The sequence below is a fragment of the Pristis pectinata genome, chromosome 2, assembly GCF_009764475.1.
Source record: "Pristis pectinata isolate sPriPec2 chromosome 2, sPriPec2.1.pri, whole genome shotgun sequence".
NCBI classification, from domain to species: domain Eukaryota; kingdom Metazoa; phylum Chordata; class Chondrichthyes; order Rhinopristiformes; family Pristidae; genus Pristis; species Pristis pectinata.
In genome coordinates this window covers 132,485,804-132,512,611 of record NC_067406.1, presented here as the reverse complement: position 1 = coordinate 132,512,611, position 26,808 = coordinate 132,485,804, and the positions used below count along the sequence as shown (strand labels likewise).

The 26,808-nt window shown below is 42.9% G+C and overlaps 1 protein-coding gene across 4 annotated transcripts in view; it reads right to left on the bottom strand.

The window, feature by feature from the left end:
• The window catches only part of LOC127582098 (PH and SEC7 domain-containing protein 3-like), a 336,591-nt gene that overhangs the window by 198,644 nt on the left and 111,139 nt on the right, over nt 1–26,808 (bottom strand). The window contains exon 1 of one of the 4 annotated variants that reach the window (XM_052037111.1): nt 9,469–9,493. The exons of the other annotated variants lie outside the window; for them this stretch is intronic. Coding sequence (XP_051893071.1) covers nt 9,469–9,478 — 10 coding nt within the window. The 5' untranslated portion in view covers nt 9,479–9,493. Of the gene's footprint in view, nt 1–9,468; nt 9,494–26,808 lie in introns of those variants that run through there. 4 annotated transcript variants of the gene reach the window in all.

Below are 26,808 nucleotides of genomic sequence, written 5' to 3'. Positions count from 1 at the left end.
CACTGTACAATGGATTGTTCCCAGTGGCTCCACTCATTTGTTCACCCTGGCTTACTGAGGATTGTCAACACACAACTTGTCTTCAAATGCAACTCAGCTGGGCAGGCTGCGCAGTTTGGAGAGCATCACAGCATTGCCTCATCACAACAAGGCTCGTCGATGACAATCAAGAGTGGGAAAGCTGGGTGATTTTCCTAATCCCAGAGGCACGCAGAATAAAAGCATCACCAACTGAGGTGTTCAGAGTGCCCTGGTTTCTTCGCCCATCCCAGAGACATTCAGTGTAGGTAGGTAGTGGGAGAATCAGTGCGGTGTTAATGGGCATGTGTGAGAGAACAGGTTAAGGAACTAGATGTGGGCAGCAGGTGGGGAATGGACCTCATGGAAATGCTCCAAGAACCAGTATAGACTCAATAGGGCAAATGGCCTCCTATAATCTACAGAAATATGAAAAATGTGAAACCGAGAGCAACCTGTTAACCAAACATAACCTTGGTTGGTTAACCTATAGGTCAACCAGTGTAACTAACCATTAACCAGCTTAGCTGTTGTCTCATTCTCTATGAGTTCCCACTCCTTCTGGCATCAGTGTGTCTTACATAGACGTAATGACATGTTATGAAAATTGCCTGATAGTTTTCACGTCAGCTTTGCCTGGATGTGTTGCAGTTAAGAATGTTGCACAGAACACCCCGACTAACTTAACTAAAGGCAGCAGAAGTTCCAAGCCACAATCACGCCTCCTTCTTGCATGGGCCATGGAACGCAAACCAGAGTATGATAAAGATGCACTTGCAGTGTTTCTTCTAATAATGGAGAGATTCCAAAAGAAGCAGCGGTCTCCATGCTGGCACTGAGCACTGATGATTTGTTACCTTATTAATTCTTGCTAAATTTAATGCCTACATGAGTGTGTGTGACAATACAGCATGATCTGCACGGAAGGTGATGCCATCCTTAAGTAGTGCCAGACATTAATTCTTCAATAAAAAGTGTACCACCAACAAAATATGTTTCCACAACGTCCTCCAAATACACCGGCAGGATAGGCAAAGCAAGACCTGCCTCCACTCCCAGACCAGCACCCCCAGAAATGAGGCTGTAATTATACCCAGTGATTTCCAAAGGGCAAGCTGCTTCATTCATTCGCCCAGCGTCAGACTCCCATAACAGGAGTGCTACTCTGAGCAACAGGTTACCAGGAGAACAGAGAAAGTGCTTCAAGGACGATCTCAAAGTTTCCTTGAGAAAAGATAACACATCACTGACTCATGAGAATCCCTGGCCCATGACCAATCAAAATGTAGAAGGAGCATCCAATGAGAGCTTTGAATTTCTTCGGCAGGAGCAAGAGGAAGCATAGTCTAAATGGCAGAAGAAGTACATCACCTCTCATACCATCTACTTGCTTGTCCCACCAAGCACTCCTGCTATACCTGTAGCAGAATCTAAGTGTCGCTCATTGGTCTCATCAGAACCCATAGAACTGATGTGGAAGCAGATCATTCTTAATCTCAAGGGACCGGCTAATAGAAAATATGAGATACTTTCATGAAATTGACTTGATAAAAAGCACTGATTTTACAGATTTAATCTGTCCAATCTTAGTTCCAATTGAACGTCAGCAAGAGAGATGTAATCAACAGAGAAGAACAGCCTAAGGTGATGAAATGTGAATAAAGTATACTTAAGAAAGAAAGACTTGTGTTTCTACACTGACTTTTCATGAGCTTTGGACATCGAGATGACAAGGTACTTTTGAAGTCCGACCGCTGTCACTTTGCAGGAAATGTAACAACCAATTTGCCAAAGCAGGTAAAACAATGCAGCACAGGAACAGGCCCTTCGGCCCACAATGTCTGTGCCGAACACGATGCCAAGTTAAAATTAATCTCTTCTGATCCATATCCCTCCATTCTCTGCATATTCTTATGCCTGTCTAAAAGCCACTTAAACGCCACCATTGTATCTGCCTCCACCACCACCTCTGGCAGCCTGTTCCATGGCACCCACCACTCTCTGTGTAAAAAAACTTACCCCACACGTCTCCTTTAAACTTTGCCCCTCTCACCTTAAATGCATGTCCTCTAGTATTTGACATCTTTTACCCGAGGAAAAAGATTCTAACCGTCTACCCTATCTATGCCTCTCCTAATTTTATAAACCTGTATCAGGTCACCCCTCAGCCTTCAACGTTCCAGAGAAAACAACCCAAGTTTGTCCAACCTCTCATAGCTCATACCCTCTAATTCAGGCAACATCCTGGTAATCCTCTTCTTTACCCTTTCCAAAGCCTCCACATCCGTCCTGTAATCGGGCAACCAGAACTACACACAATACTCCAAGTGCAGCCTAACCAAAGTTTTATACAACGATAACATGACTTCCTTACTCCTATACTCAATGCCCCAACCAATGAAGACAAGCATGCCATACACTTTCTTTAACACCGTATCTACTTGCGTAGCCAGTTCCAGGGAGCTATGGACTTGGACCCAAGATCACTCTGTACATCAATCTCAACAGACTGTAATGAAATAAACATAATGAAATAAAACGTTGGGCCAATATAGAGAACTGTAAGGAAGTAATCAATAGAAATGGATCAACACAAATGGATTAAATGAACAATATTAGCAATACAACTATAGTGATAAGAAATTACATTTATTCTCACCCTTGTTTCCTGGCCTGTTTTAATGATAACAACTGCAAGTTTCAGACAGGACTCTGGGAACCTATATTCTTTTCATGGGATTTTGTGTTTCCACACAAGAGGTCAGATAGAGCTATAACTTAATGGCAGTTCCCCCACTCTATTGGTGCACCCACTCTTTCAGTATTACTCTGTGAACAAGTCGACTGGCCATCAGTACCAATGACTGGATTACTTTTGTAAATGCAATCAGTGTCAGCTATTGAACCAACTGGTCTCTGTGTGGCAGTGATGCTAGAACAGTGTATGGATCCTATGGCCTCAGCTCATGAAATAATTACCCACATTTACTCCTTCCAGCCAATACCTTCCTCTGGTCAATGCACTGTGCAGAATGGGCACTTTAAGCAAGATAGTGAAGGATGTCGATAATGCAAGGAGTCACAGGAATCCTGACAGGTTAACATCTTCCAGAGAGGGAACATGAGAGAAAATTTTATAGAACTACCCTACAAGCTATTAGTGAACCATTCTCTTCTTCTGAGGTATACTTCTAGTTGTTCTATTTTTCAGTCCCCTCAAATGATACTGGAACTTAGAGGGTTAAATTCTGAGGAAAGGTCTGCCCAGCAATTCCTGAAGATGGCTGAAGAGTGATCTCATTGAAGTGCTGAAAAAGTTAAAATGGTGTTGAAAGAGATGAACTTCCCTTGGTCGGGAGAAGGGGTAAATTGGAGCTAGATTGTTCAAGAACAAATTCAGTGTTTTCCTCAACTCTGGCGAGTAGAAATCTTCAATTCTTCCCCCTCAAGAAATCGCTGTGGATGCTAAATCAACTGGTATCAAGACCAAGGTCACTCTTGGATTGGTCACAGTATCAAGGGAAGAAGAGCAAAGGCAATGAAACGCAAGCTCAGATGCATATCCATAATCTAACTGAATAGCACAGCTGGTCAATGGACCGAATGTTTATTCTCTCATTTATTCGTTTTCTTGTATCTGAGTGTCACTGATAAAACGATCATTTGTTGCCTATCCCTCATTGCCCTTGAGTGACCTTTTTGAACTGTAGCTGTCCTTCTTGTGAAGGTACTCCCAGGATGCTGCTAGACAGGGAGTTACAGGATTTGGACCCAGTAATGGTGAAGGATAAGCAATTATTTTTCCTAATGAGAAAGCAGTTTGGAGAGGGACCAGCAGGGAGTGGTGTTCCCATGCATCTGTTGCCGTCATCCTTCTTTTGATAGAGATTGCAAGTTTGGGAGGTGCAATCAGTGTAGTCTGGGCAGGTAACTGCAGGGTACTTTGTAACTGTTACACACCACTGGCACTGTGCGCCAGGGTGGTGGATGGGGTTCCAATCAAGTGAGCTGCTTTGTCCAAGAGACAACTGATCTTCTTGAGAGTTGTTAGCGTTGTATTCATCCAGGCAAGTAGAAGGTATCTCAACATTGACTTCACCTTGTGGAAAGGCCTTATGATGTCAGGAGGTAAGTCACTCACTGCAGGATAGCAACCTTTGGCCCACTCTTCTAGCCTCAACAATGTCCAGCTGAGTTTCTGGATGTGGATGGCGGGGACTTAGTGATGGTAGTGCCATTGATTGTCAAGGTACTCCATAAACAATGATTCTCCAGTAACAAATCACTAACGGGCAACATGAGGCAGCCCACTGAGGGACATCAATTTGGTGAGCTGCAAGCCAGTGTAGCGGTTAGAGTAACGCTATTACAGCACCAGCGACCTGTGTTCAATTCCGGCTGCTGTCTGTAAGGGGTTTGTACGTTCTCCCCGTGTCTGTGTGGGCTTCCTCCAGGTGCTCCGGTTTCCTCCCACATTCCAAAGACGTGTGGGTTAGGAAGTTGTGGGCATGCTCTGTTGGCGCCGGAAGCGTGGCGACACTTGCGGGCTGCCCCCCAGAACACTCTACGCAAAAGATGCATTTCACTGTGTGTTTCGATGTACGTGTGACTAATAAAAATACCTTATCTTATCAAAGTATCATCACCTTTTGGAGACAACAGGATACCGCAGCTACTGGAAGCTGGAGCAACAAACAAGATCCTGAAGGAACTCTCGGCAGGTCAGGCAGTATCTGTGGAGGGAAATGGACAGTCGACACTTTGGGTCGAGACTCTTCATCTGGACTGAAAGATAGAGGGGAGATAGGCAGTATAAAGAGGTGGAGAGGAGCGGTGGAGCAAGAACTGGCAAGAGATAGGTAGATCCAGGTGAGGAGGGGTGATAGGTGGAGGAGGGAAGAGCGACAGAGGCTGGGAGGTGACAGGTGGAGGCAACAAAGGGCTGCAGATGGTGCAATCTGATAGGAAAGGAAGGTACAATCAAATAAGGGAGGTGGGCTGGGCAGATGGGAACAGTAGGGGGAGTGGAAGATGTGGCTGGTGGTGGGATCACATTGTAGCAGGTGGAAGTTTCGAAGAATATTGTGCTAGATGTGTAGGCTGGTAGGGTGAAAGGTGAGGACCAGGGAAACTCTATCCCTCTTCTGTCTTGGGGTAGGTGAGGGTAGGAGCAGGAGTGGAGGAAATAGAGGAGACGCAGGTGAGGGCTGCATCAACCACAATGGGTTATCACCATTCCATGATAGGAAACCCTTCCTGATTTTGCTTATCCTGTATCTCTATTTCAGAAAGAAGTGATGCAGTGTATTATTACGAAAGCATATCAAGTATAATCAAAGGAAAGTCACGTTTTTTGCCGCTTATGCTGTTTATTTTCAGTTTTGGTTGATCTTCAAGACACCTAAGCAAATACAACCAATGTTCATAACTGCCAAGTCTATAGAAATTCCACTATATTAATAAATTGCAAACGATAGGGTCCACAATTTCTTCCCTTTGTTCCTTCTCACTAACTCTGCCTCTGATAATTAATTATGGCATGACAAGTGAACAATAGCCTCCAAAAACATATATCTCTTCAGAACAATAGATGCCAATTGTTTTTCATCCTGTCCTTCACTGTTCCATTCTGTGGCTCTCACTGCCTCGTTAACCGACTGATAGGCTGCAATTGCAATGCGAATGCTTCAATTTTTATACAACCTGCATTTTGCACCAAACATCTCAAGCAAAGTATCAGCTAAAAAGTAGCTTGGAAATGAACAATGCTTAATCTTTCATTACATAAAAAGAGACCCAAAATTTTAATTAAAAGAGTACTCTTGTTGCCTTAGGGAGCCCTTACAAGTTGAGGATGATTTGCTTCGGCTACAGTTCTGTGCAGGTTCTAAGATGGCTATTGAGTCCCATGCAGGGTCTGCAGAACTCTGCACAGATGAGGCAGGTGGAGTTTGACAGAGCAGAGGGACATATATTCAGATTAATGCTCGTCCATCCACACATTGGAGAAACTCAAAGTACTTCGTGCTACCTGAACACCGGCCAGAGATTCTCCGGGTGAGGTTTACAAATTTTCAAGGGAATATCCTTGAAACACCTTGTCTGTCCTTCTGGGAATCCCTTCCACATGATGGAGCTTAGTCGCTTCAGGAGTTTGGTGTCGGGTAGATGGGCAGTATGGCCCAACCCATCAGAATAGCTTGACCACAGTCAGGACCTCAATGTTGGGGGTGACGGCCCGGGAGAGAGCCACCCTTTCTGCCAGGGGACTTGGAGGTATCTGCAGAGGTACCATTGTTGATACTTCTATAGTGCTGATAGCTGTCCAGGTCTCTGTTGCATGTTGGGTGGGGATCTGTCCTGCTCTCACCCACCACCCTTCCCCCTCAACCCCCTTCACTCTCTTCTTCCCATTTTCTTCTTTCCCCCAATCCCTGCCACCATCTGCAATAGCGACAGCCACTTGGAGAATTAGAGCAGTATATTCATAGTGAACACTCTAAGGAAAGCATTTAGCAGAGTGATGGAGTCACAAGAGTCATACAGCACGGAAACAGGCCTTGGCCCAACTGGTCTGTGCCGACCAAGATTCCCGTCTAAGCTGGTTCCACGTGCCCGTGGAGGAGTTCAGTCATCTGTTTATCTACTGACCACCAGAGAAGGTGGAAGTTGAATCACAGGGACACAAACTTACATTGATACTGGCCTTACACTGGTGTGTGAAATCAAACTATCATACATTACATCACCAGGAAACAGCTTTAAAAAAAATGAAAACATGGGATAGAAACTGAGTGAATCTAACAAACTCTTCATGCACTTCCTGTCTGCAGTTATACTTCCTCTGAACAAGTTTTAATCACACCTGATTACTACCTTTTAACAGTTACCAATGCCTGCATTTACTGTTAGCTACCTATGAAAACATTACACTGTACACCTTCCCATCATCAGTCATGCTATAGCATATTGTTTTACATATCCCAGCTCCTTAACACAGTGATTCTGAGACATCAGTCAATGCTACATGTCTATAGTCATTATAACCATCTCATTGTAATATAAAGTCAAAGCATTATATGACAATGAAGAAGATAGGTACTTAAAATTGGGACTGATTGGGCATCTTCAAGGGACATCTTCATCCCCTGGTCCAATTATCCCATCTGGAGATGCACCATTTTTTATTTAATTATTAATTCACAGGACTTGGTCACACTTGTCTGATTGCCCTCCGAAATGGCTAACTACTAAGGTAATTAAGGATCAAACATATCGGTGGGGTTTGGGGTTACATGTAGGCCAAACCAAATAAAGACAGCTGATTTCTTTCCCTGAAGCACATTATAAAGCAGATAGGTTTTTGCAACAATCCATTAGTATTATAGTCATCATTACCAATACAAGCTATTGATTTTTATTTAATTACTTGAAATTAAATTCCACAGCATGCTGGGATTTGAACTCATGCTTCCAGATCAATAGTACAGCCCTTTGGTTATTAGTACAATAACTTGGCCGCCATGCACATTATTCTATATACTTGCTGTATTTAAATTAGTGGGAATGAACAAGGGGTTGCGAATAGGATAAAGGATGTGGAGCAAATAGCAGTCTGACCACAATATTGCAGCATGGCAAAAATAGGCAGCAGCTTAAAGAGCCTGCTCGGGATAATACATTGTTAGGGAATGAGCTCAGTGGAAAATGGGAAAATTCTGGAGGGATACAATTCCCATCTGTTCCCCACCCACTACAAGAGGAAGACTAATCCCTGCTTGCCTACTCTGACTTAAACAAGACTCTCTTGATTAATAGCCAAGCTTTGGGTCAAACGGCTCTAATATAATGTGGCTCAATGTTATTTCCATTTGCTCCAGCTCATGTGAAGGTTTTTGGGGAGCATTTTTGCTACTTGAGAGCACTATACAAACAGTTGTTGTTATTGGCTCCACTCCATCAGAAATCTCACCAGAATCGATCTTTATGAAGCAACTTCTAATGCAGAAAAATCAGTGAGTGGCAACCCAGTCACTGACAGCAGCAGGGGGTCAGGACTGCAGAACAATCCACTCCCTGGATGAACTGGTATATAACCTGGACCACAGCAAAGCTAGTAGCTGGGTAGGAACATCCCACGCTCCATACAGTGGAATACTAACACATTAAAGAACACTGGTCATTCCGTCAGTGAAAACATGGGGATTTCATTTTTAATTATTATTTAGAAAAACAAAAACTAAATTCTCATTGCTAACAGTGCCAATACTTGAAATGGTTTATGTAAATTTTTAATCCACATATTTAAAAATTTAACACACCTATTACAGCTCCTCTTGTTGTTGTAACAGGAACCATTTCAATTTCATTTTCTATAACATGCATTAAAAAGCACTGATGGATTAGGAAGAGTGTATGTGAGGCAGAGGGCACGACTCACTTCAATACTTCTTCACTACTATGCCTAATCTCTTTCAGAAATACACCCATTCTCTTTCACCAGTATCAGATGCACATTTGCGCCTGCAATTTACAACAGAACTCACGCCTAATTTTGGTCATTGATTACTTAGACTGACGCCCCATTTAAAGCAGCCCCTCCCATCTCAGTTAGGCAGTAAACTGAAAGGTAAGTCACTCATGATGAAAGCTTAAAGGAAGTGCAGAGAGAAGCTAACGAGACTGGTCACCATCTGATCTTCCAGAGAAATAAGGGGGGGGGGGGGGGTAAAAGACAAAGCAACATCCCTAGGGTCCACCCTACAAACACAGTCATTTCTCCATGATATTTTCCAGTTCTGGTCCACTGAAAGTGCACAAAATAACTGCCTTAACAGAGCTCGACCAGCATATATGAGACCCGTCTATCACATCTCCAATTCTAGATTGCACCCTTAAGTGTTTGCAATTTGAACACTTATTCAGATACATAACTATAGCATTAGTGTAAAAACGGGTCAACTCACCACTTTTACTGAATCAGGCACATCAAAGAAACTTCCGTTTAGAAGATGCAAAGAACTGCTCTGCCTGAAAAGGTACCGATGTGCTGTAAAAGTCACTCCTACTGCCCCTCTTTGTTAACTCCATTGTTTGCACATTACATTCGCTAGATAAAGTCAAGAGGGCTCTCTGTGTGCCCAGAATACAAGTATTAAAACATTGCAAATAATTTTAATGAGATTTAAATCTATTATCAAAATAAGCAAATACTGCCAACAGTATATAAATCACATTATATTTTAAATGCTTAAAGAGCTGTTAAATCTTGAACCATGGCATCAACGTCAACATCACTTATCTAGTAATGCTAAAGGAACACATACACTTCCATACTACGTCCAGTTGAGTACATTTTAAACACTATGCTGCTGCTTTAGAAACTCATCTGTCACAAAGCCATCCATTTATCACCAGTAGTGGCAGAGGTCAGCAGTGCATTGTACTCACCTCTCTTCATTGACTTTACCCCTCTCTGTTAATCATAGATCAGAAACTACTGATAAAAGTGATTCGGTGCTGCCGAAGACTGCAAACAGCTCCAGTTCTCACTCTCAAAAACACCTCATCCTCCCTCTAAGCCAAGGGAAATCACCTCTGTCACAAGCCTCCTCACACAGAGCTCCACTATTCCACAAATAGCATTTCCTACCACTGACCAGAGCTGCTCTATGCTGCTGGTTTATTCAAATATTAATGCTGCTTTTTAAAATGACACAGCTTGGTCTCTGCATTACGACACCATCTGATCAGTTGGAAAGTCACATGCCAGCCAGCTCAGTACATTCTGACAGGACCGCAGACTGTGTGTAATCTCAAGTATATCTCACTCTAATTTATAGCGCATGTATTTCAACTGACTACATTAATATTACACAGGTCTAAAATACCACAGTTTTAATGCAGCAGGAATCAAAGGATGTGTCTGGTCCCGTACTTGAGAAAAACATGTCATTACATAACCCAAATAGACACAATGAACATGCAAAAACATTAAAACAAACAGGCAAAAACACAGCAAACGTACAAAATCATCAAAATTTAGGCGGCCATTCAGCCCATCATGGCCATCCCAGCCAAAATAAAATATTTAGGCTAATCCCAGTTCTTGAGTTCTACTTTTGTAGTTACAGCACTTGAAGTGTTCATCCTGGTACTTTTTAATCATAATGAGGGTTTCTGCCTCCACCATCCTATCAGACAATGAGCTCTACAGCTCCCCTCACCACAACAATGTTCCTCACCTCACTTCCTCAACACTCAACTGCATACATTTTCCACAAATCCCCTCGAATCCTCCTACCTCAACCCCACATCCCACTGGTTACCAAACTTTCAGCTCAAGGGAAAAGGTTCTTCCTGTTCACCCTGTCATAGGTCTCACATAATCTTATTTACCTCAGTTAACTTCCCCTCAATCTCCCTGCGTCCAAAGTAAACAACCCCAGCTCAGCCAGTCTCTCCTCATTAGTGAACCTTCTCCAGCCATGGAATATTCTCGTAAACCTCCTCTAGTGCCTGCCTAATGCTCTCATGTCCTCAAACAGAAACAAAACAAATTTGAAATATCAATAAAGCAAAAGTGATATAAATAGAAAATTAAACATGCTATTACAATGAACACGCAGCAAGTCATGCATTTACTACCAATGAAAGAAACGGGTATCCTATGTTTGCTATTAATTCAATAAAGGGACTAACTCAGTACTGAACGGTCAGAGTAGGGGCAGGTCCAAATGCCTTTGTTAACCACTAACACAGATATGTGTTGACTATACACTATTAGAAACATGCACGATATTTAGGAATGTTGAATGAAAAGAAAGTTTTGGCTAATTTTAAAGGTTTTTAAAGGTTTGACATTCAAGAGAGTCTTAGATAGACACATGAATGATAGAAAAATAGGGGGCTATGTGGGAGGGAAGGGTTAGATAGATCTTAGAGCAGGATAAAATGTTGGCACAACATCGTGGGCCAAAGGGCCTGTATTGTGCTGTAGCATTCTATGTTCTATAATTATTGATAGATTTTTGTAGCCAATAATGTCTTTACCAGGGTGGCTACAGAAATAAATCAGGGGTAGCCGGTCTTGAGATGATGTATCCTTGGACATAAATATCAAGCGCCCATAATTACCCATGTCCTCAAATTAAACAAAGGTAACTGTGTTCATCAGAACTGATCAAGGTCTGAACTGGCCACCATACAAGGACCCAGAGAGAGCAGTAAGGATCTTGGAGAGCTGTAGCAGCAAGGAAGTGTAGCTTCGAAGGACATGTGGGAGAACTGACCCCACTTCACAGCAGCACACTCTGAGCAAAGGTTCCACCAGCAGAGATACAAGTAGTCTGACCTCAGTGTGATCAAGGACTTGCCTCAAATTGCCTGGTGAGGTGATTCATACACTCAGGGTGACAAGGCAGTCCATTGCCCATGAAGGTAAATCAACAGATGCTCTTAAATTCAGGGTGAAGCCTTGTCACACCAACCTTAAGGGTGTAAACCCAGAGAGAGTCTAACAAAACAGCAAGTTGTTTAAACCTTCTGTTCCTCAGGGGCATTCTATGAGGGTATTTTCAGAAGAGATTGATCTCTTTCTGAGGACCTTCCATGATCCTTCAGTTGTGTCATACCAGAGCACTGGGCAAGATTCACAAGGTAACGCAGGAATCATCCCAGATGGCCTGCCAGAAAAACATGTTCTTGTTCCTATTTATTTTTCAAGATGTAGGTGTGATTAGTAAGGACGGCATTTATACCCCATCCCCTTTTGCTCTAAAGAGGGTTGTGCACCATGCTCCTGAACTACTGCAGTTATTTTGGTGACGGTAGCAATGCTGGCTGGGGAGATCCAGGATTTCGATCCAGTGACGATGTAGCAACTGCAATATAATTCCAAGGTGGTATGAGCTGGAAGCCAAATTCAGTACCCAGGTTGTTGCCAAGTGGTCAGGGTGTTGTACAACACCATGGGGAATCTGTCTGTGGTGGCGCTCCCAAACACCTACTGTCCTTGTCCTTTTTGTTATAAGGTTGCAGTTTTGGGAGGTGCTACAGGAATATCCCAGACAAGTAACTGCAGTACGGTTTGTATATAGTACCTTGCAGCCATTGTGTGCCAGTGGTGAAGGAAGGGAATATTTATGGTGGTGGATGGGGTACCTGTCCTAACTCGTGCCTTGTAGATAGTGGAAAGGCATTGGGGTTTCTGGAGGTAGGCCATTTGCTGCAGCATACTCAGTCTCTTATTTTCTCTTCTAGCCACAGTATTAGGTGGCTAGTCCAGTTGAAGTTGGTGGTGACCTCCAGGATGTTGACGATGGGGGTCTTGGTATTAAGGGTAAGTGGTTAAGACTCTCTTGTTGGAAATGATCTCTGCCTGGCACTTTTGTAGTGTGAATGTTACTTGTCACTTAGAACATAGAAACATAGAACATAGAACACTACAGCACAGTACAGGCCCTTCGGCCCACAATGTTGTGCCGACATTTTATCCTGCTCTAAGATCTATCTAACCCTTCCCTCCCACATAGCCCCCTATTTTTCTATCATTCATGTGTCGATCTGAGAGTCTCTTAAATGCCCATGCCTGAATGTTGTCTAAGTTTTGCTACATGCAGATATAGGTTTGCTGACGAATTGCAAATGGAATTGAACTTTGTTCAGTTATCAGCAAACATCCTCACTTCTGACCTTGTGATAGAAGGAAGCTCATTTATGAAGCAGCTGAAGATAGTTGGGCCCAGGTCACTGCTCTAAGTAATCCCTGCAGTGATGTCCTGGGGTGCAATGACTGACGTCCAGCAACCACAACTAATTCCACCTTGCTCCTCACAAAGATTGAATGGTAATCAGGGAAATAGTTGAAGCTTCAGTTTCAAATCCTGCTGTTTCCCTCTCCCACCAGCCACCACCCCCACCCCTCAATGCAACCCTCCACCATTGGAATGGGATTAGCAAATTTAAAAACACACTCGGAACCAGCTCCTGTCAATGTTATCTCTGATCTATTTCCTGTTACTTATCACCCCAGATGTTCATCTCCATTTGTTCTGTCCCTGTAAATCCCACTTCAGCCTCCTCTCTTCCTGTTTATTTCCTCTCTTTTCCGTAACTAAAATCAAGTTCCACACATAATGTTACCAGATTAGAACCATATTCCACTCTGATCAAACCATCAGGCTTGAATCAAACCTAAAAACAAACTGCTGGAGAAACTCAGTGGGTCAGGCCACCTCCGTGGAGGCAAAGGGATGGTCGAAGTTTCGAGTCGAGGCCCTGCATCAGATCTGATCAGAGTCCTGATGCAGGGTCTCGATCCAAAACGTCGACCATCCCTCTGGGTTCCTCCAGTGACAGCATCTGCAGTCTCTTGTGTCTCTTGAATCAAGCCGAGACACCCTTTGTGTGGAACAATGCTTCTTGGATGCCCAAGCTTATTATTTATTCATTCACAAGCACAGGCATCACTGACAAGGCCAGCATTATTGTCCTTCCCAACTGCCTAAATCATTGGCTTGCTGAGTCATTTTGGAAGGTAGTTCAGGGCCAACCACACTGCCCGAGGTCTGGATTCAGACACAGGTCAAAGGGGGTGAGGAAAACAGATTTCCTTCCCTGAATTATATTAGTGAACCAAATGGTTTTCTTACATTGATCCAGCCATTTCATGGTTGTCATTATTGATATTGCTACTTTTCACATTATGCAGCCTTATTCTGCAATTCCCCACCACAGGAAATACTATTGTTTGCCATTCAGTCTACCAATTCCTTCAAACATTCTCTTCCCTTTTATATCCAAGGAAATACAGGGCAAGTTTATATAACTTGTCCTCAGAATAAAACCTTTTAAGTCCTGGTATCAACCTGGTGAAGCTCTTCCAGACCCATCCAAGGATCAACATATCATTCCTGAGGTGTGGTACCCAGTATAAGTGTGCAGGAAACACTCAGCAGGTGAGGCAGCATCTGTGGGGAGTGAAACAGAGGTAATGCCTCAGGTCAGGGAGCCTCTTTCGGAACTGCTACAGAGACAAAACTAGGGAGCTCTGTTTTCTCTCTTTTCCAGTTCAGATGAAGGATCTTTGAATGGATAGATTTATGTTTTGTTTACATTTAACTTTTTTTTTTAAGTTGTTTTATCTTTAACTAACTGCTTCTAATGTGATTTTGTCCCACCAATTGCAAAAGACTCTTTACTTCAGTTTAGTCCCAATCTGATTCCTCTCAAATTTCTACATAGCTGGCACTGACCCTTCATGAGGAGAAGCTCATTATCTTTGGCACATCGATCAAAGGCAGCAAAGCTAGAAAAGAGAGATATTCTAATTGCACATCTAAGTGACAGCAAGTTGCACGGAGAAACACAGTGCAGTGACCTTGTTTGCACTTTGGTTTCCAAGTACTGTAGTTCAAGGTAACAATCTGTCCACCAATCGATATCATACAACCTTCTGACAACATTACAGGGCCACTCACAATGCAGAAAAAAATCAGAGGCCAATGTAAAATCTAAAACAGTGCACATATTGAATCAATTATTCGAGAGAGCTTGTTCAGAGCATTCAGAAGAAAAGTGTACAATCAATACAAAAAGCAAAGAAGGCAGATAATACAATTGTTGGTCTGAAAGAACATTATACTCCCTTCAACATCTATTATAGTCCATTAGGCACCTCAGTACATTGCTGATGTGAGTCTTTTATGTAGCATTGACAGTACATGGCTGGAACCAGAGGCAGCCCAGGTTCCAGCAGTTTTACTATATAACAAATGATGCTTCACTCCTGATGGCAGGAAATCCCACATTGTGAGGGCTTCAGCAACGGCGCAATAGGGAGATACAACACTGCTGGTGTTGCACAGTAACAGCTGCTACTCCAGGTCTGGGTTGCCAGTTCTGTCCAAGCGTGCCGGGCTGAGGTCCCAGACCAGCAGTGCAATTTGCACGTTTGATAAACTTCCCTCCCCCCCCCCCCCCCCCTCGCTCCCCCACCACATCGCAGAAACATCACATCCAGAAATTGGCAACGAGTGACAGCATCCAGCCCTGCACGCACGCACACACACACACGGAAACCTATTTTGTGTTTGCCACCAGAACTAAAGGAACTCATGCAGCAACACTAACAGCAGATTTCAGAGTACTGAAGCCAAAAGACTTTACAGACCACTTCAGACATACATGGTGCAGCAGTCCATTCATTCATCTGTTATTTTGAACTTCAAAAGGCCATAAGTTCCGCATTATTAACAAGCTTTTAAGCTCCCGGCAAGCCAAGCTTCCAAGAAAATCCATCAGTGTTACCGAAACAATTATATTCATATCCTATTAACTTTGAAAGCTTTCTCAGCAATTGTCTTAGTGGCTGAGGTCCAAAATTCTCTAGTTCTGAATACAGAGGCTGTGAAATTTCTTGGGGTTTCTCTGAGACCCCACACCCCATAATTCCAGGAAACCCCAAAAACCTTCAGAAAGTGGCAGTGAGCCCACCGCTGCTGTGTGGATCTAAACGTTTACCTGCACCTTCCAAGGTAGGGCCAGAGTCAAGACTCCTTTCATTGAGTGGGAGCACTGTACTCCTCAGATTCAGTTGACTCAATACCATTGTTTCCAACTGCCACTGGCAGAGAGACGCCAGAAACACCACCAAAGTAGCCCTTAGATTTGCTTATCCAGTGGCAATGAGAAGCCCTCCCATTGACCCAGTACATTCTGACAAGATCAAAGCAAGAGAGAGGCCAACAGCAAGCCACTGATTGTTGGTCCCTCAAAGTCCAAAGCTTGGACCAAGTAACATCTCCAGCCCTCAAGCACATCCTTTCCCTAGGTTCTTCATCACTTGGTTCTTCCTCACTTTCCATTTGATTGCAAGAACCTATTATAAAAATTTCTTGCAACAGCTTCTTAATTCTGTTTTCATAGATTTTATCTTTATCAAAGTGGGAATTCAACCAATATTATTTATTTCCACAACTCTTGTTTGCAATCAAAAATTGCTAAGCTGTTCAAAAGCAATATCTAGCCAAGCCATCAGTTTGGTTATTGGTGACATTCTAGCTTCTGAGACAAATGTTTGGGGTTCAATTCCCACTCTACAACATAAGTACATATACTAATCGAGTGCCAAGGATGGTGAAAGTATCTTCATTGTCTCTTCCACATGCTTTCTGTAGAGATTCTGTAGAGATTTCTTGTATAATTTATACTTAATTGATGTTCTTCTTGTGAATGTTGTGTCTCTAATGCTATGTGCCTGTGATGCTGCAGCAAGTAAGTTTTTCATTGCACCTGTGCATACATGTACTTCTGCATATTACAATAAACTCGACTTGACTTGAGATCAGGCATTAACAGTATGCAGAGACTATCATTCACAAAGTATTTTAGCTATGAACATAGTTAGTACCTGATCAACAATTTACATTTGATCTGTTAAGTAAGCCTGCCTGTGGAACACAAGGAACTGTGGGATTTTTCTTGCCTATCCATATGAAGAGATAATGAAAGAACATTTGCTGCTATAACATTTCATTCTGTACCTAATTAAAAAACTTTTTTCTGCATTCAGAATAACTTTGAGATCTTGGTCACTTGCGCAAATCTGTGATGATTCTGTGTGAAAATAAACCTGACTATGAGATTTGACAAGAAAAATGAATTGTGAGAATGTAGGATTTACTCTTTTCAAAGTGACAGAAACACTTGGAGGTCACCCTGTGTATCCACCAGTGCAGAAATATTCTGGCTACTCTAAAACTATTGCTGAATACTTTACCATGTATTACAGGCATGAGGACAGAAGTTTTAATTCACCAGAACTGAGCACTACAAATTAATTCTACCCCTTTTACTATAGAGATAAGTGAGATTCAAAAGGTGAATATTATGTCCATTTGTTTTTCATTGTTTCTGCATTAAAAATAGCTGTCTTTCAAGGTAAGAGTTAGACCTTCACTGGAAAATAGGCTGGCTGCTGGGAGTCAGCTGGTCTGGGTTAACAGATAACAGTTCTGAGGGAACAATGTATTTCGATAAGCTAGTATTTTAATTGAAAAGCTGTTCGGTGTCAATGTCCCACTAGAATAATTCCTTAATTGCTATTTGCATTCAGTTTCCCATCCATCAGTCCTGCCAGGTAGTTAGCTGATTAACTAGTTGGATTGTTTTGATACATGCACTGTGAACCTCATCAGGAGAGATTGTCTTAACATTCAGAAGAAAAATCTTGAATATCAGTACAACCAAATGACACAACATACAAACAAAAACATGCAAGGACTGCACTTTGTTGGTATATGAGAAAGGGATGAACACAAGAAAATGGGAAGAGGCTATTCGGCCCTTCAAGCCTGCCACACCATTCAATATGATCATGGCTGACCTGCCCTTGGCCTCAATTCCTCCCCTCTGCCAGTTCCTCAATGCCCTGAGTTCCCCAATCATTCAAAAATCTATCCATCTCCTCTTTAAGTACTTCCACAACCCTCTGGGGTAATTGGTTTATTATTGTCACATGACAAAAAATGGCGACGAGGTAGATCGGCTAATTGATTGGTGTCGCAACAACAACCTCACACTCAATGTCAGCAAGACCAAGAAACTCATTGTGGACTTCAGGAAGGGGAAGTCGGGAGAACACACGCCAGTCCTCATTGAGGGGTCAGCAGTGGGAAGGGTGAGCAGATTCAAGTTTCTGGGTGTCAACATCTCGGAGGATCTATCCTGGGCCCAACACATTGATACAATCACAAAGAAGGCACGCCAGCAGCTCTACTTCATTAGGAGTTTGAGGAGATTTGGTAATGCACCAAAGACTCTTGCAAATTTCTATAGATGTACAGTGGAGAGCATTCTAACTGGTTGCATCACAACCTGGAATGGAGGCTCCAAAGCATGGGATTGCAAGTGGCTGCAGAGGGTTGTAGATTCAGCCAGCTCCATCACGGGCACAACCCTCCCCGCCATCAAGGACATCTTCAAGAGGCGGTGCCTCAAGGAGAAGGCATCCATCACTAAAGACCCTCACCATCTGGGACATGCCCTCTTCTCATTACTACCACTGGGGAGGAGATACAGGAGCCTGAAGATCCACACTCAACGATTCAGCAGCAGCTTCTTCCCCTCCGCCATCAGATTTCTGAATGGTCCATGAACCCATGAACACTACCTCATTATTCCTTATTTTGCACTATTTATTTATTTTGTAATTTATAATAATCTTATGTCTTTGCACTGTACTGCTGCCACAAAATAACTAATTTCATGTCATAAAAAAACCTGATTTTGAGATGTACCGAGATACAGTTTTGTATGTCATCCATACAGATCATTTCACAATCTCAGTACATTGAGGTAGTACAACAGAAAAGCAATAACAGAATGCAGAATACAGTGTTACAGTTACAGAGAAAGTGCAGTACAGGTAGACAATAAGGTGCAAGGCCATGATGAGGTAGGTTGTGAGATCAAGAGTCCACCTTATTGTACAAGAGGTCCATTCAATAGTCTTATAACAGCAAAATAGAAGCTGTCCTTGAGCCTGGTGGTACATGTTTTCAAGCTTTTGTATCCTCTGCCCAATGGGAGAGGGGAGAAGAGAGAATGTCTAGAGTGAGAGGGGTCTTTCATTATGTTGTCTACTTTTCAGAGGCAGTGAGAAGTGCAGACCGAGTCCATGAAGTGGAGGCTGGTTTTCGTGATGGACTAAGCTGTATCCACAACTCTCTACAGTTTCTTGTGATCTTGGGCAGAGCAGTTGCAATACTAAGCCGTGATGCATCCAGATAGAATGCTTTCTATGATGCATGTATAAAAATTGGTGAGTGTCAACGGGGACAAGCTGAATATCCTTAGAATTCTAGCGATACAGAATTCCAGACTTCTTGTATAATTTATGTTTAATTTATGTTTTTCTTGTGAACGTTGTGTCTCTAATGCTATCTGCCTGTGATGCTGCTGCAAGTAAGTTTTTCATTGCATCTGTGCACACATGTAGTTGTGCAATGACAATAAACTCGACTTGAGTTCAGAAACCACCCTCTGCAAGAAGAAATTTCTGCGCAACTCTTCATCCCCTTATCTTGTGGTCATGTCCCCTTGTTAGAGACTCTTCCACTAGTGCAAACATCTCAACATCTACCCTGAATGACTTCAGTGATGTAGACTTAGACTCATAACGTTGGTATTGTGTTCCTTAGGGCAGAGAAAATCAAGGGGAGTTCATAAGAGGAGTTCAAAGTTGTGAGTGGTTTTAATGGAGTCAATTGGGAGAAATACTCCACTGGCAGGAAGGTCAGAAATCAAACACACATATCAGAGACGAGAAGAGGCTTTTATCTGTTTTTATGCTGTGACTTATTGTGATCCAGTGCATGCTGTCTGAAAGGGCAATGGAAGCAGCTTCAACAACATTTTCAAAAAGGGAATTTGAAGGGGAAAGTTTTTTGCAGAGCTACAGAGTTAAATTGTCACAGACGTTTGAAGTGATGCGAGACGTAATGTAAGTGCTGTTTTGGACTACGAAGCAATAAAAGGTTCGTTGTTCGGTCAGTGCATCCTAATGTGATTATCTCACTCATGGAACAACACAAAAAAAGTGCTGGATGAACTTCAGCAGGTCAGGCAGCATCTATGGAGGGAAATGAACAGTCGATGTTTTGGGCCAAGACCCTTCATCAGGACTGGAAAGGAAGAGGGCAGAAGCCAGAATAAAAAGTTGGGGGGAGGGGAGGAGCATGAGCTGGAGGGTGATAGGTGAATCCAGGTGAGAGGGGGAAGGTAGGTGGGTGGGGGAGTGGGATGATGTAAGAAGCTGGGAGGTGATAGGTGGAAGTGACAAAGGGCTGAAGAAGATGGAATCTGATAGGGGAGGACAGTGGACCATGGAATAGAGGAGTTGGGAGGAAGGTGAGGGTGATGTCCAAGTCATGAGGGTGGGAGAGGGGAAACAGAAGGGGTAAAGGGGCTAGAGGGATAAGGGGAAACAAAAGTGGTGGAGGGAGGGATGTGACGGGGGGAGTAGTTACCAGAAGTTAGAGAAATTGATATTGATGCCATCAGGTTGCAGATGACCAAGACGGAATATGAGATGTTGTTCCTCTGATCTGCACCTGGCCTCATCATGGCAGTAGAGGAGGCCGTGGACAGACACTTCGGTGTGGGAATGGGAAGTGCAATTAAAATGGATGGCCACCGGGAGATCCTGGCTGTTACGGCAGACGGAGCAAAAGTGCTCGACAAAGCGATCCCCCAATCTGCGTTGGGTCTCACTGATGTAGAGGAGCCCGCACCGGATGCAATAAATGACACCAATGGATTCACATGTGAAGTGCTGCCTCACCTGGAAGGATTGTTTAGGGCCATGAATGCTGGTGAGGGAGGAGGTGCAGGGACAGGTTGTAGCAACGTTGTAGGGATAAGTGCCTGGAGGGGGATTGGTGGGGAGGGATGAGCGAACAAGGGAGTCTCAGAGAGAGCGATCCTTGTGGAAAGCAGAGAGGAGGGGAAGACGCGCCTGGTGGTGGGATCCTGTTGGAGGTGGCGGAGGTTGCAGAGAATGATAGGTTGGATGCGGAGGGTCGTGAGGTGATAGGTGAGGACAAGGGGAACCCTATCCCTGTTATGACGAGGGGAATGAGTGTATCTCACTCATGGAAGTTATTTTTTTCAATATAGGTGCTGGCCACAGAATATAATCTAATCATACCAATATTGGCAAAAAATGCAAATAATGGGCATGAGAATAAGATGGTGTATTAATGCATCCTTTCTATAACTGCATTCTTGATCAGAAGACGTCATGCCATCTTCTCGCAGCTACCATCAGGCAGGAGGTACAGAAGCCTGAAGTCCCACACCACCAGGTTCAGGAACAGCTACTTCCCTTCAACCAAACCAGCACAACTTGAATCACTAGAGTTTCACAACCCGAACACTATGATCACTTTGCACTAAAATAGACTTTGTTTTTTTCTGTTCTGATTGTGTTCTTCCTTGAAAAATTATGTTTAATTTATGTTTTTCTTGTGAATTCTGCTTACATAATGCTATTTGGCTGTGATGCTGCTGCAAGTAAGATTTTCATTGCACCTGTGCATACATGTACATGTGCATATGACAATAAACTCCTCTTTGCATTTGATTCTTATCTTGAAACAGAAACAGACCACCTTTACTGTGAAGCAAGGAAACCTCACAGAAAACAAAACATTTGTGCAGCAATTATCAGGCCTGGAGAACATCCCAAGTGTATTACAGCCAAACATTTATTAGTGAGTTGCAGGTACTGTAGTCCTATAGGAAAATATGACAGCCAATTTGACAAAGAACAACCCCATAACAGAAAATGAGATGAATTATCAGCTGAACTGATGCAGTTGATGAAAATCAAAAGAAAACCGCAGATGCCAGAAGTCTGAAATAAAAACAAAAATGCTGGAATCAGCTGTGGATACCAGTGGTTTCCAACATTTTCTGTTTTTAGAACTGATTTAGTTTATATTCTTTGGGTTGAGGACAATGATGTTATTTGCTTATGTATCACAGCCAAGAATGAATTCTATGTTCCTCTTCCTCACAGCTGATGGCATTCATTTTTTGTTGACATCAATTAGTTCATTACTGGAAACGCCAGCATTTATTTCCCATCACTATTACCCCTGAACCAAGGAGGTACTTGAGGTTCAACAATATTGGTGGGTCTGCAGTCACATTTCGATCAGATGGAGAAGGACTGAAGATTTCGTTTCATGAAGTCCATCAGTGAACCAGATGAACTTTTACAAGATTCTGGTGGTTTCATGGTTACTGTTACTGAAGCTGCCTTTTCAATTCCAGGTTTTTCTAATTACTTGAACAAGTTCCCTGGATGGCATCTGTAAATAGGGGTCACTGTTTAGAAATCTAGAACTAGGGTCCTTGTTCAACACTTTAACACAGAGATGAGGCAAAAGTTTTCTCTCAGAGGGTAGTGTGTCTTTGGAACTCTCCTCATAGGGCAGTGGAAGCAGGGTCTTTGATCTTCAAGGCAGAATTTGACAATTTTTTCATAAACACGGGGATGTTCCCTAAAAGTTACCTCTTTGACCAAGACATTAGTCACCTGTCCTAATATTTGCACATGTGGCTCAGCCTCAATGTTTATTTGATTACACCCCCATGAGGCAATGAGACATTTTGTTGCTAAAGGCCCTATAGAAAGGGAAGCTAATTCTTGTCACCCATCTTGATCTAAATACTTTAGTTTTGGTCTTCTCTGTCTACCAATGTTACAGATCTGGAGACACAAGAGGCTGCAGATGCTGGAATCTGGAGCAACAAACTAGATGCTGGAAAATCTTAACGGATCAGGCAGCAACTGTGGAGGGAAACAGACAGTTGATGTTTCGGGTCGAGACCCTGCATCTAGACTGAAAGATAGAGGGGAGATGGCCAGTATAAAAAGTGAAGGGAAGGGGGGAGCAATAGCTGGTAGGCAATAGGTGGATCCAGGCGAGGAGGGATGATAGGCAGATGGAGGAGGGAAGTGTGGAAATAATGACAGAGGCTGGGAGGTGACAGGTGGAGGCAACAAGGGGCTGCAGATGATGGAATTTGATAGGAGAGGAAGGTGGAGCATGGAATTAAATAAGGAAGGTGGGGAGGGCAGACGGGAACAGTGGGGGGGGGGGGGAAAACGGGGGAGGGAACCAGTAGAAGGAGTGTATGAGTGATGGGCAGATGCAATGGGTAGAACGTCACAGATCTTTGCACTGACAAATACATAAAGCTTATGAAAATTAAACAACTGCAGATGTTAGAAATCTGATATAAAAAGAGAAAATTTTAAAACACTCAGCAGGGTCAGTCAGCATCTGTGGAAAGAGAAACATTTCAGGTGGAAAACCATTCGTCAGCACAATGTAAAGTTTATGAGTTGGTATTGGCAAGATCCCCGACTCTCCTTAGGCTGGGCTGCAGAGGTAGGCAGATGTAAAGGTGTTACACAGCATCTGTGACATTAGTGAATGAAGAAGATAAAATAATGATGTACCTAGACAGAGAGGGATGACAAGTATAGCTTCCCTTTATATGGTGCCTTTAATGCATCTCTTGCCGTAATTACAGTTCTTGGACATTGCAGCTTGACCCCATTTCACCGCATTTGCTCAACCTGACAAATCAGCCAGGGAGATGGATTAGAACCCTCCAGGTAGAACCCTTTCCCACTGCCGTGCAGGGAGTTGTTCAGTTGCCCCAGTGAACATACTGACCCCACGGCTAGCTGTGCATGTCTCAACTCCTGGGATGGCGCTAATCACTTGTGTTGTTGGGAGGAAGGTGCTGCATAAGTTCAGGAGTTTCTCCGCAGCAGTCTGCTCATTCAACAAGTTACACTGCTCAATGAGCGCAAAACAATCTGGGACATCCTGAAGACATGGAAGGTGCGATAGAAAGGCAAGTCTTGCCATTTTTTAGTCATGTTTGTCATCCTGCAATCATTTTAGCAAAAATCCTTGAAGTATCCTCTCCACAACTTTGACATATTTCACACTGTAAGATATCAAAAGGTAACTCACTATTTTAACTATAGTCTCATTACCAGAGAAGGCAATGCACTTGTGCTCTGTGTTACTCAGGAAGTCTTGACGTTTCCTTCTAATGAGTGAGAGAGCAGCAAGAACACTCGCACAAGCAGCACCTAACATTTGCTGTGCTGGTTGGGTCATGTCCACATTACCCCATTAAGGAAGAGACCATCGCTGTAATGGTATCTGAGCTGACTGCAACCCATCAACTGGCCTTAGATATAACCAAAGACATATGGCTGATAACATACATCTCTGCCAGCATCTGGAGACTTCCTGTGGAGGTTTACCCCTGAACTTTAACTCCTACATCACCACTGCCAAGTCCCTTCCATTTCAGGTTTGCATTCTTTCATCTGATCTGGAAATTTCACTGAAATAACATCCCTGCATTGTAAAGGGTTCACTGCACTGTTAGCATTCTGATATATTCACTGTCTCAGTTAGTATATTCCAGCCCAAGATATGGACAGATATTTTGACTTTAGGGGTATCAAGGGTAATGGGGACCAGAAAGGAAGTGAAGCCAAAACCAAGAGCAGATCAGTTACGATCTTACTGGACGGTGGAGCAGGTTTGAGAAGCCCTATAACCTACTCCTGCTCTAATTTCTTATGTTTATATATTCAATAGGGAGTTATTCTTTCCAGCTGCTAACAAAGAGTGACACTCTTCTGGCAGTAGATTCAACATATGAGAATTATTTATTCTCTCAAATTATTTACCCTCTTACATCATATCACAAGAGGTTGCCAAAATTTTGGACAAGATTTTTATTCTAGTTGTTCTCTGTAATGACTGATCATCAGCAAGGGAAGGAAAATTTGAACTATTGGTAGTTTTTGCATTCAGCTGTCAATAGTTGCTTCTCCATGTTACAAGATACCCTGCAGAAGCAGCACAGTGGCACGGCTAGAGAGCCACAGCTTACATCTCCAGCCACCCAAATGCTCTCTGTGTGGTGCACACTCTCCATGTAGCCGCGCAAGTTTCCTCATGGTGCTTATGGTTCCTCCCACATCCTAAAAACATGCAGGTTGGTAGGTTAATTGGCCCACATTAAACTGCCCCTAGTGTGTAAGTGAGTGGTAAAACCTAGGGGGTTTGGGGATTGGTTTGAAGGGAATGTTTGGAGAATGCAATGCGATAGGTGTAGGATTAATGTAAATGGGTGCATGACGGTCAGCACAGATTCATTGGTGTAAAGGGTCTGTTTCCGTGCTGTATGACTCCATGAACTCAATAAACTCTATTGTGAACTGATTCCTTACCAGTTCTGCTCATTTCAATGAGGTAATTAAGCTTGCTCTATGCACACAGAAAAGTTCTGTTGCAGGGTAAAAATACATTTTGACAACAAAGTTGGCAAAGGATGCCTTCGCACATCAGCTATGCATGCACTATTTAATACAATGGTATACCTGATAATCATGATGACATTAAGCAGAGCATAGGTGAAAGGAAACTGATTACAAAGCAGATTACGTCATGAACCGCAAGAAATCTGAGCAGTTTGAACAGTCATTTGAAGCCAGTATAGAGAAGAAAACCGTGCAGTCATTTCAGGATAGCTGTTATTTTTAGAGTGGATAGATACTGTTAGGCTGAGTGAGCTTGAGTGTATTCAGTTATGTCCTTCATGAGAACACCAGCTGTCTCGCCAGATGCCAGAAGACAATATGCTTCCTGCCATTGATCAAAGTTGTGATCCACATTGTGGAGAGAATGGATTGTAATGTAATCATTGTAAATGTGCTGAGTGATAATCAACAGTTACTGGGATATTATGGTCATTGCATAAGATGAGGAAGCAACAGAATGACTGCTGCCTGTGGATTATAAGGATGGTTGATGCTCTCATAATCTGTTCTCACAGCTTGTTCAGCGGTTGAATTCCAACCTGGTTCTCAGATACCTCCAGCAGACATTAGCATGATTAGTAATATTTTTATGCGGCCTCCTTTCTGATATGTCCATGGGAACCTTGTTGGATATGAGGCGTGTGGCTCACAAGGATTCTTCAAGGAACTTACAACACCAGATTTGAATTGGTGTTGAGCTTATTGCATGGAAAACGCTGTTGGTTATGAGGATTATGAAGCTCAGTTTGATAGAGTGGGTGCTTCAACCACATCATGATTTCACATAGTATTTTAATACAACTGTTCATCCTAATCGACACCAAGGAAATATTAAGATGGAAGTCCAAATGCTTGGTCAAAGATGTAGAGAGTTCAAAAGACAGAGAGAGTGGGGGTTGATTCAGGCAGTGGATTCCAGAGAATACGTTGAATAAGGGTGAAAGTGTCATCCCCAGTGGTGGCATCAATGAAACGATAGATGCATACAAAGCCCAATTTGGAAGAAAGCAAAGTTTGTGGAGGGTTGGGGGAGATTTCAAGAGAAGGCCTGGCAGTGTGAAAAGCTCAGATAATTGCATTATGAACCACAGAATAGCTTGAGACATCCCAAAGTCACTGTTCCTATAAAATTTGGTTGGTCTTTTGACAATGATTTTAACCATACATCTCACAATCCTTCTGAAAATTACACATTCTTCTAAAATTCATTTCAACAAGAGATTGCTTCCTAATCAATAAAAACACTCCTTTTCAGCCCCAAAGAGCACAACAGAAAGCCATCGCTCTATCAAGGAGGAATGTGAGCAGTCTCCTCTCACTGAATGATCAGATGAAAGCTCTGATTCTGTTCACAGGGCAGATAGGGTTACACCCAATCCATTTGGAAAGATTCCACAATTCCTCCTCTGCCAAATGATCCAATCAGTTCTCAAATTTTAACATTTGCCAACGCAATCCATTCCGTTCTACCTACTGTGTAAGTATGAAAAAAATTCCAAAATTCCATCATTACTTCCTTCTTACTGTTTCCAAATGTATCCCCTACCCCTACCACATTTGATGCGATTTTGTTCGCCTCCCCAACCCCATTCACCTACAACCCCAACCCCTTGATCAACCCTCACTGTTCCCGTTCACACTAGAGCAATGAGTGGATAATGAGTAGAGGCAGCAATAGATGTCAGCATTCTCAACAGCATCTCTGAAATCCTATGAGCAAATAAAAAGAATACGTTTTACGTTCTCAGTCTTTTTGAACTATCATTCTCAGCAGAATGCATCAACACGTAGTCCGGGGAACTTTCCTTCTCTACTTCTTCCCTGGGACTCTTCCCCCCCACGGATATCGGAAAGCTGTG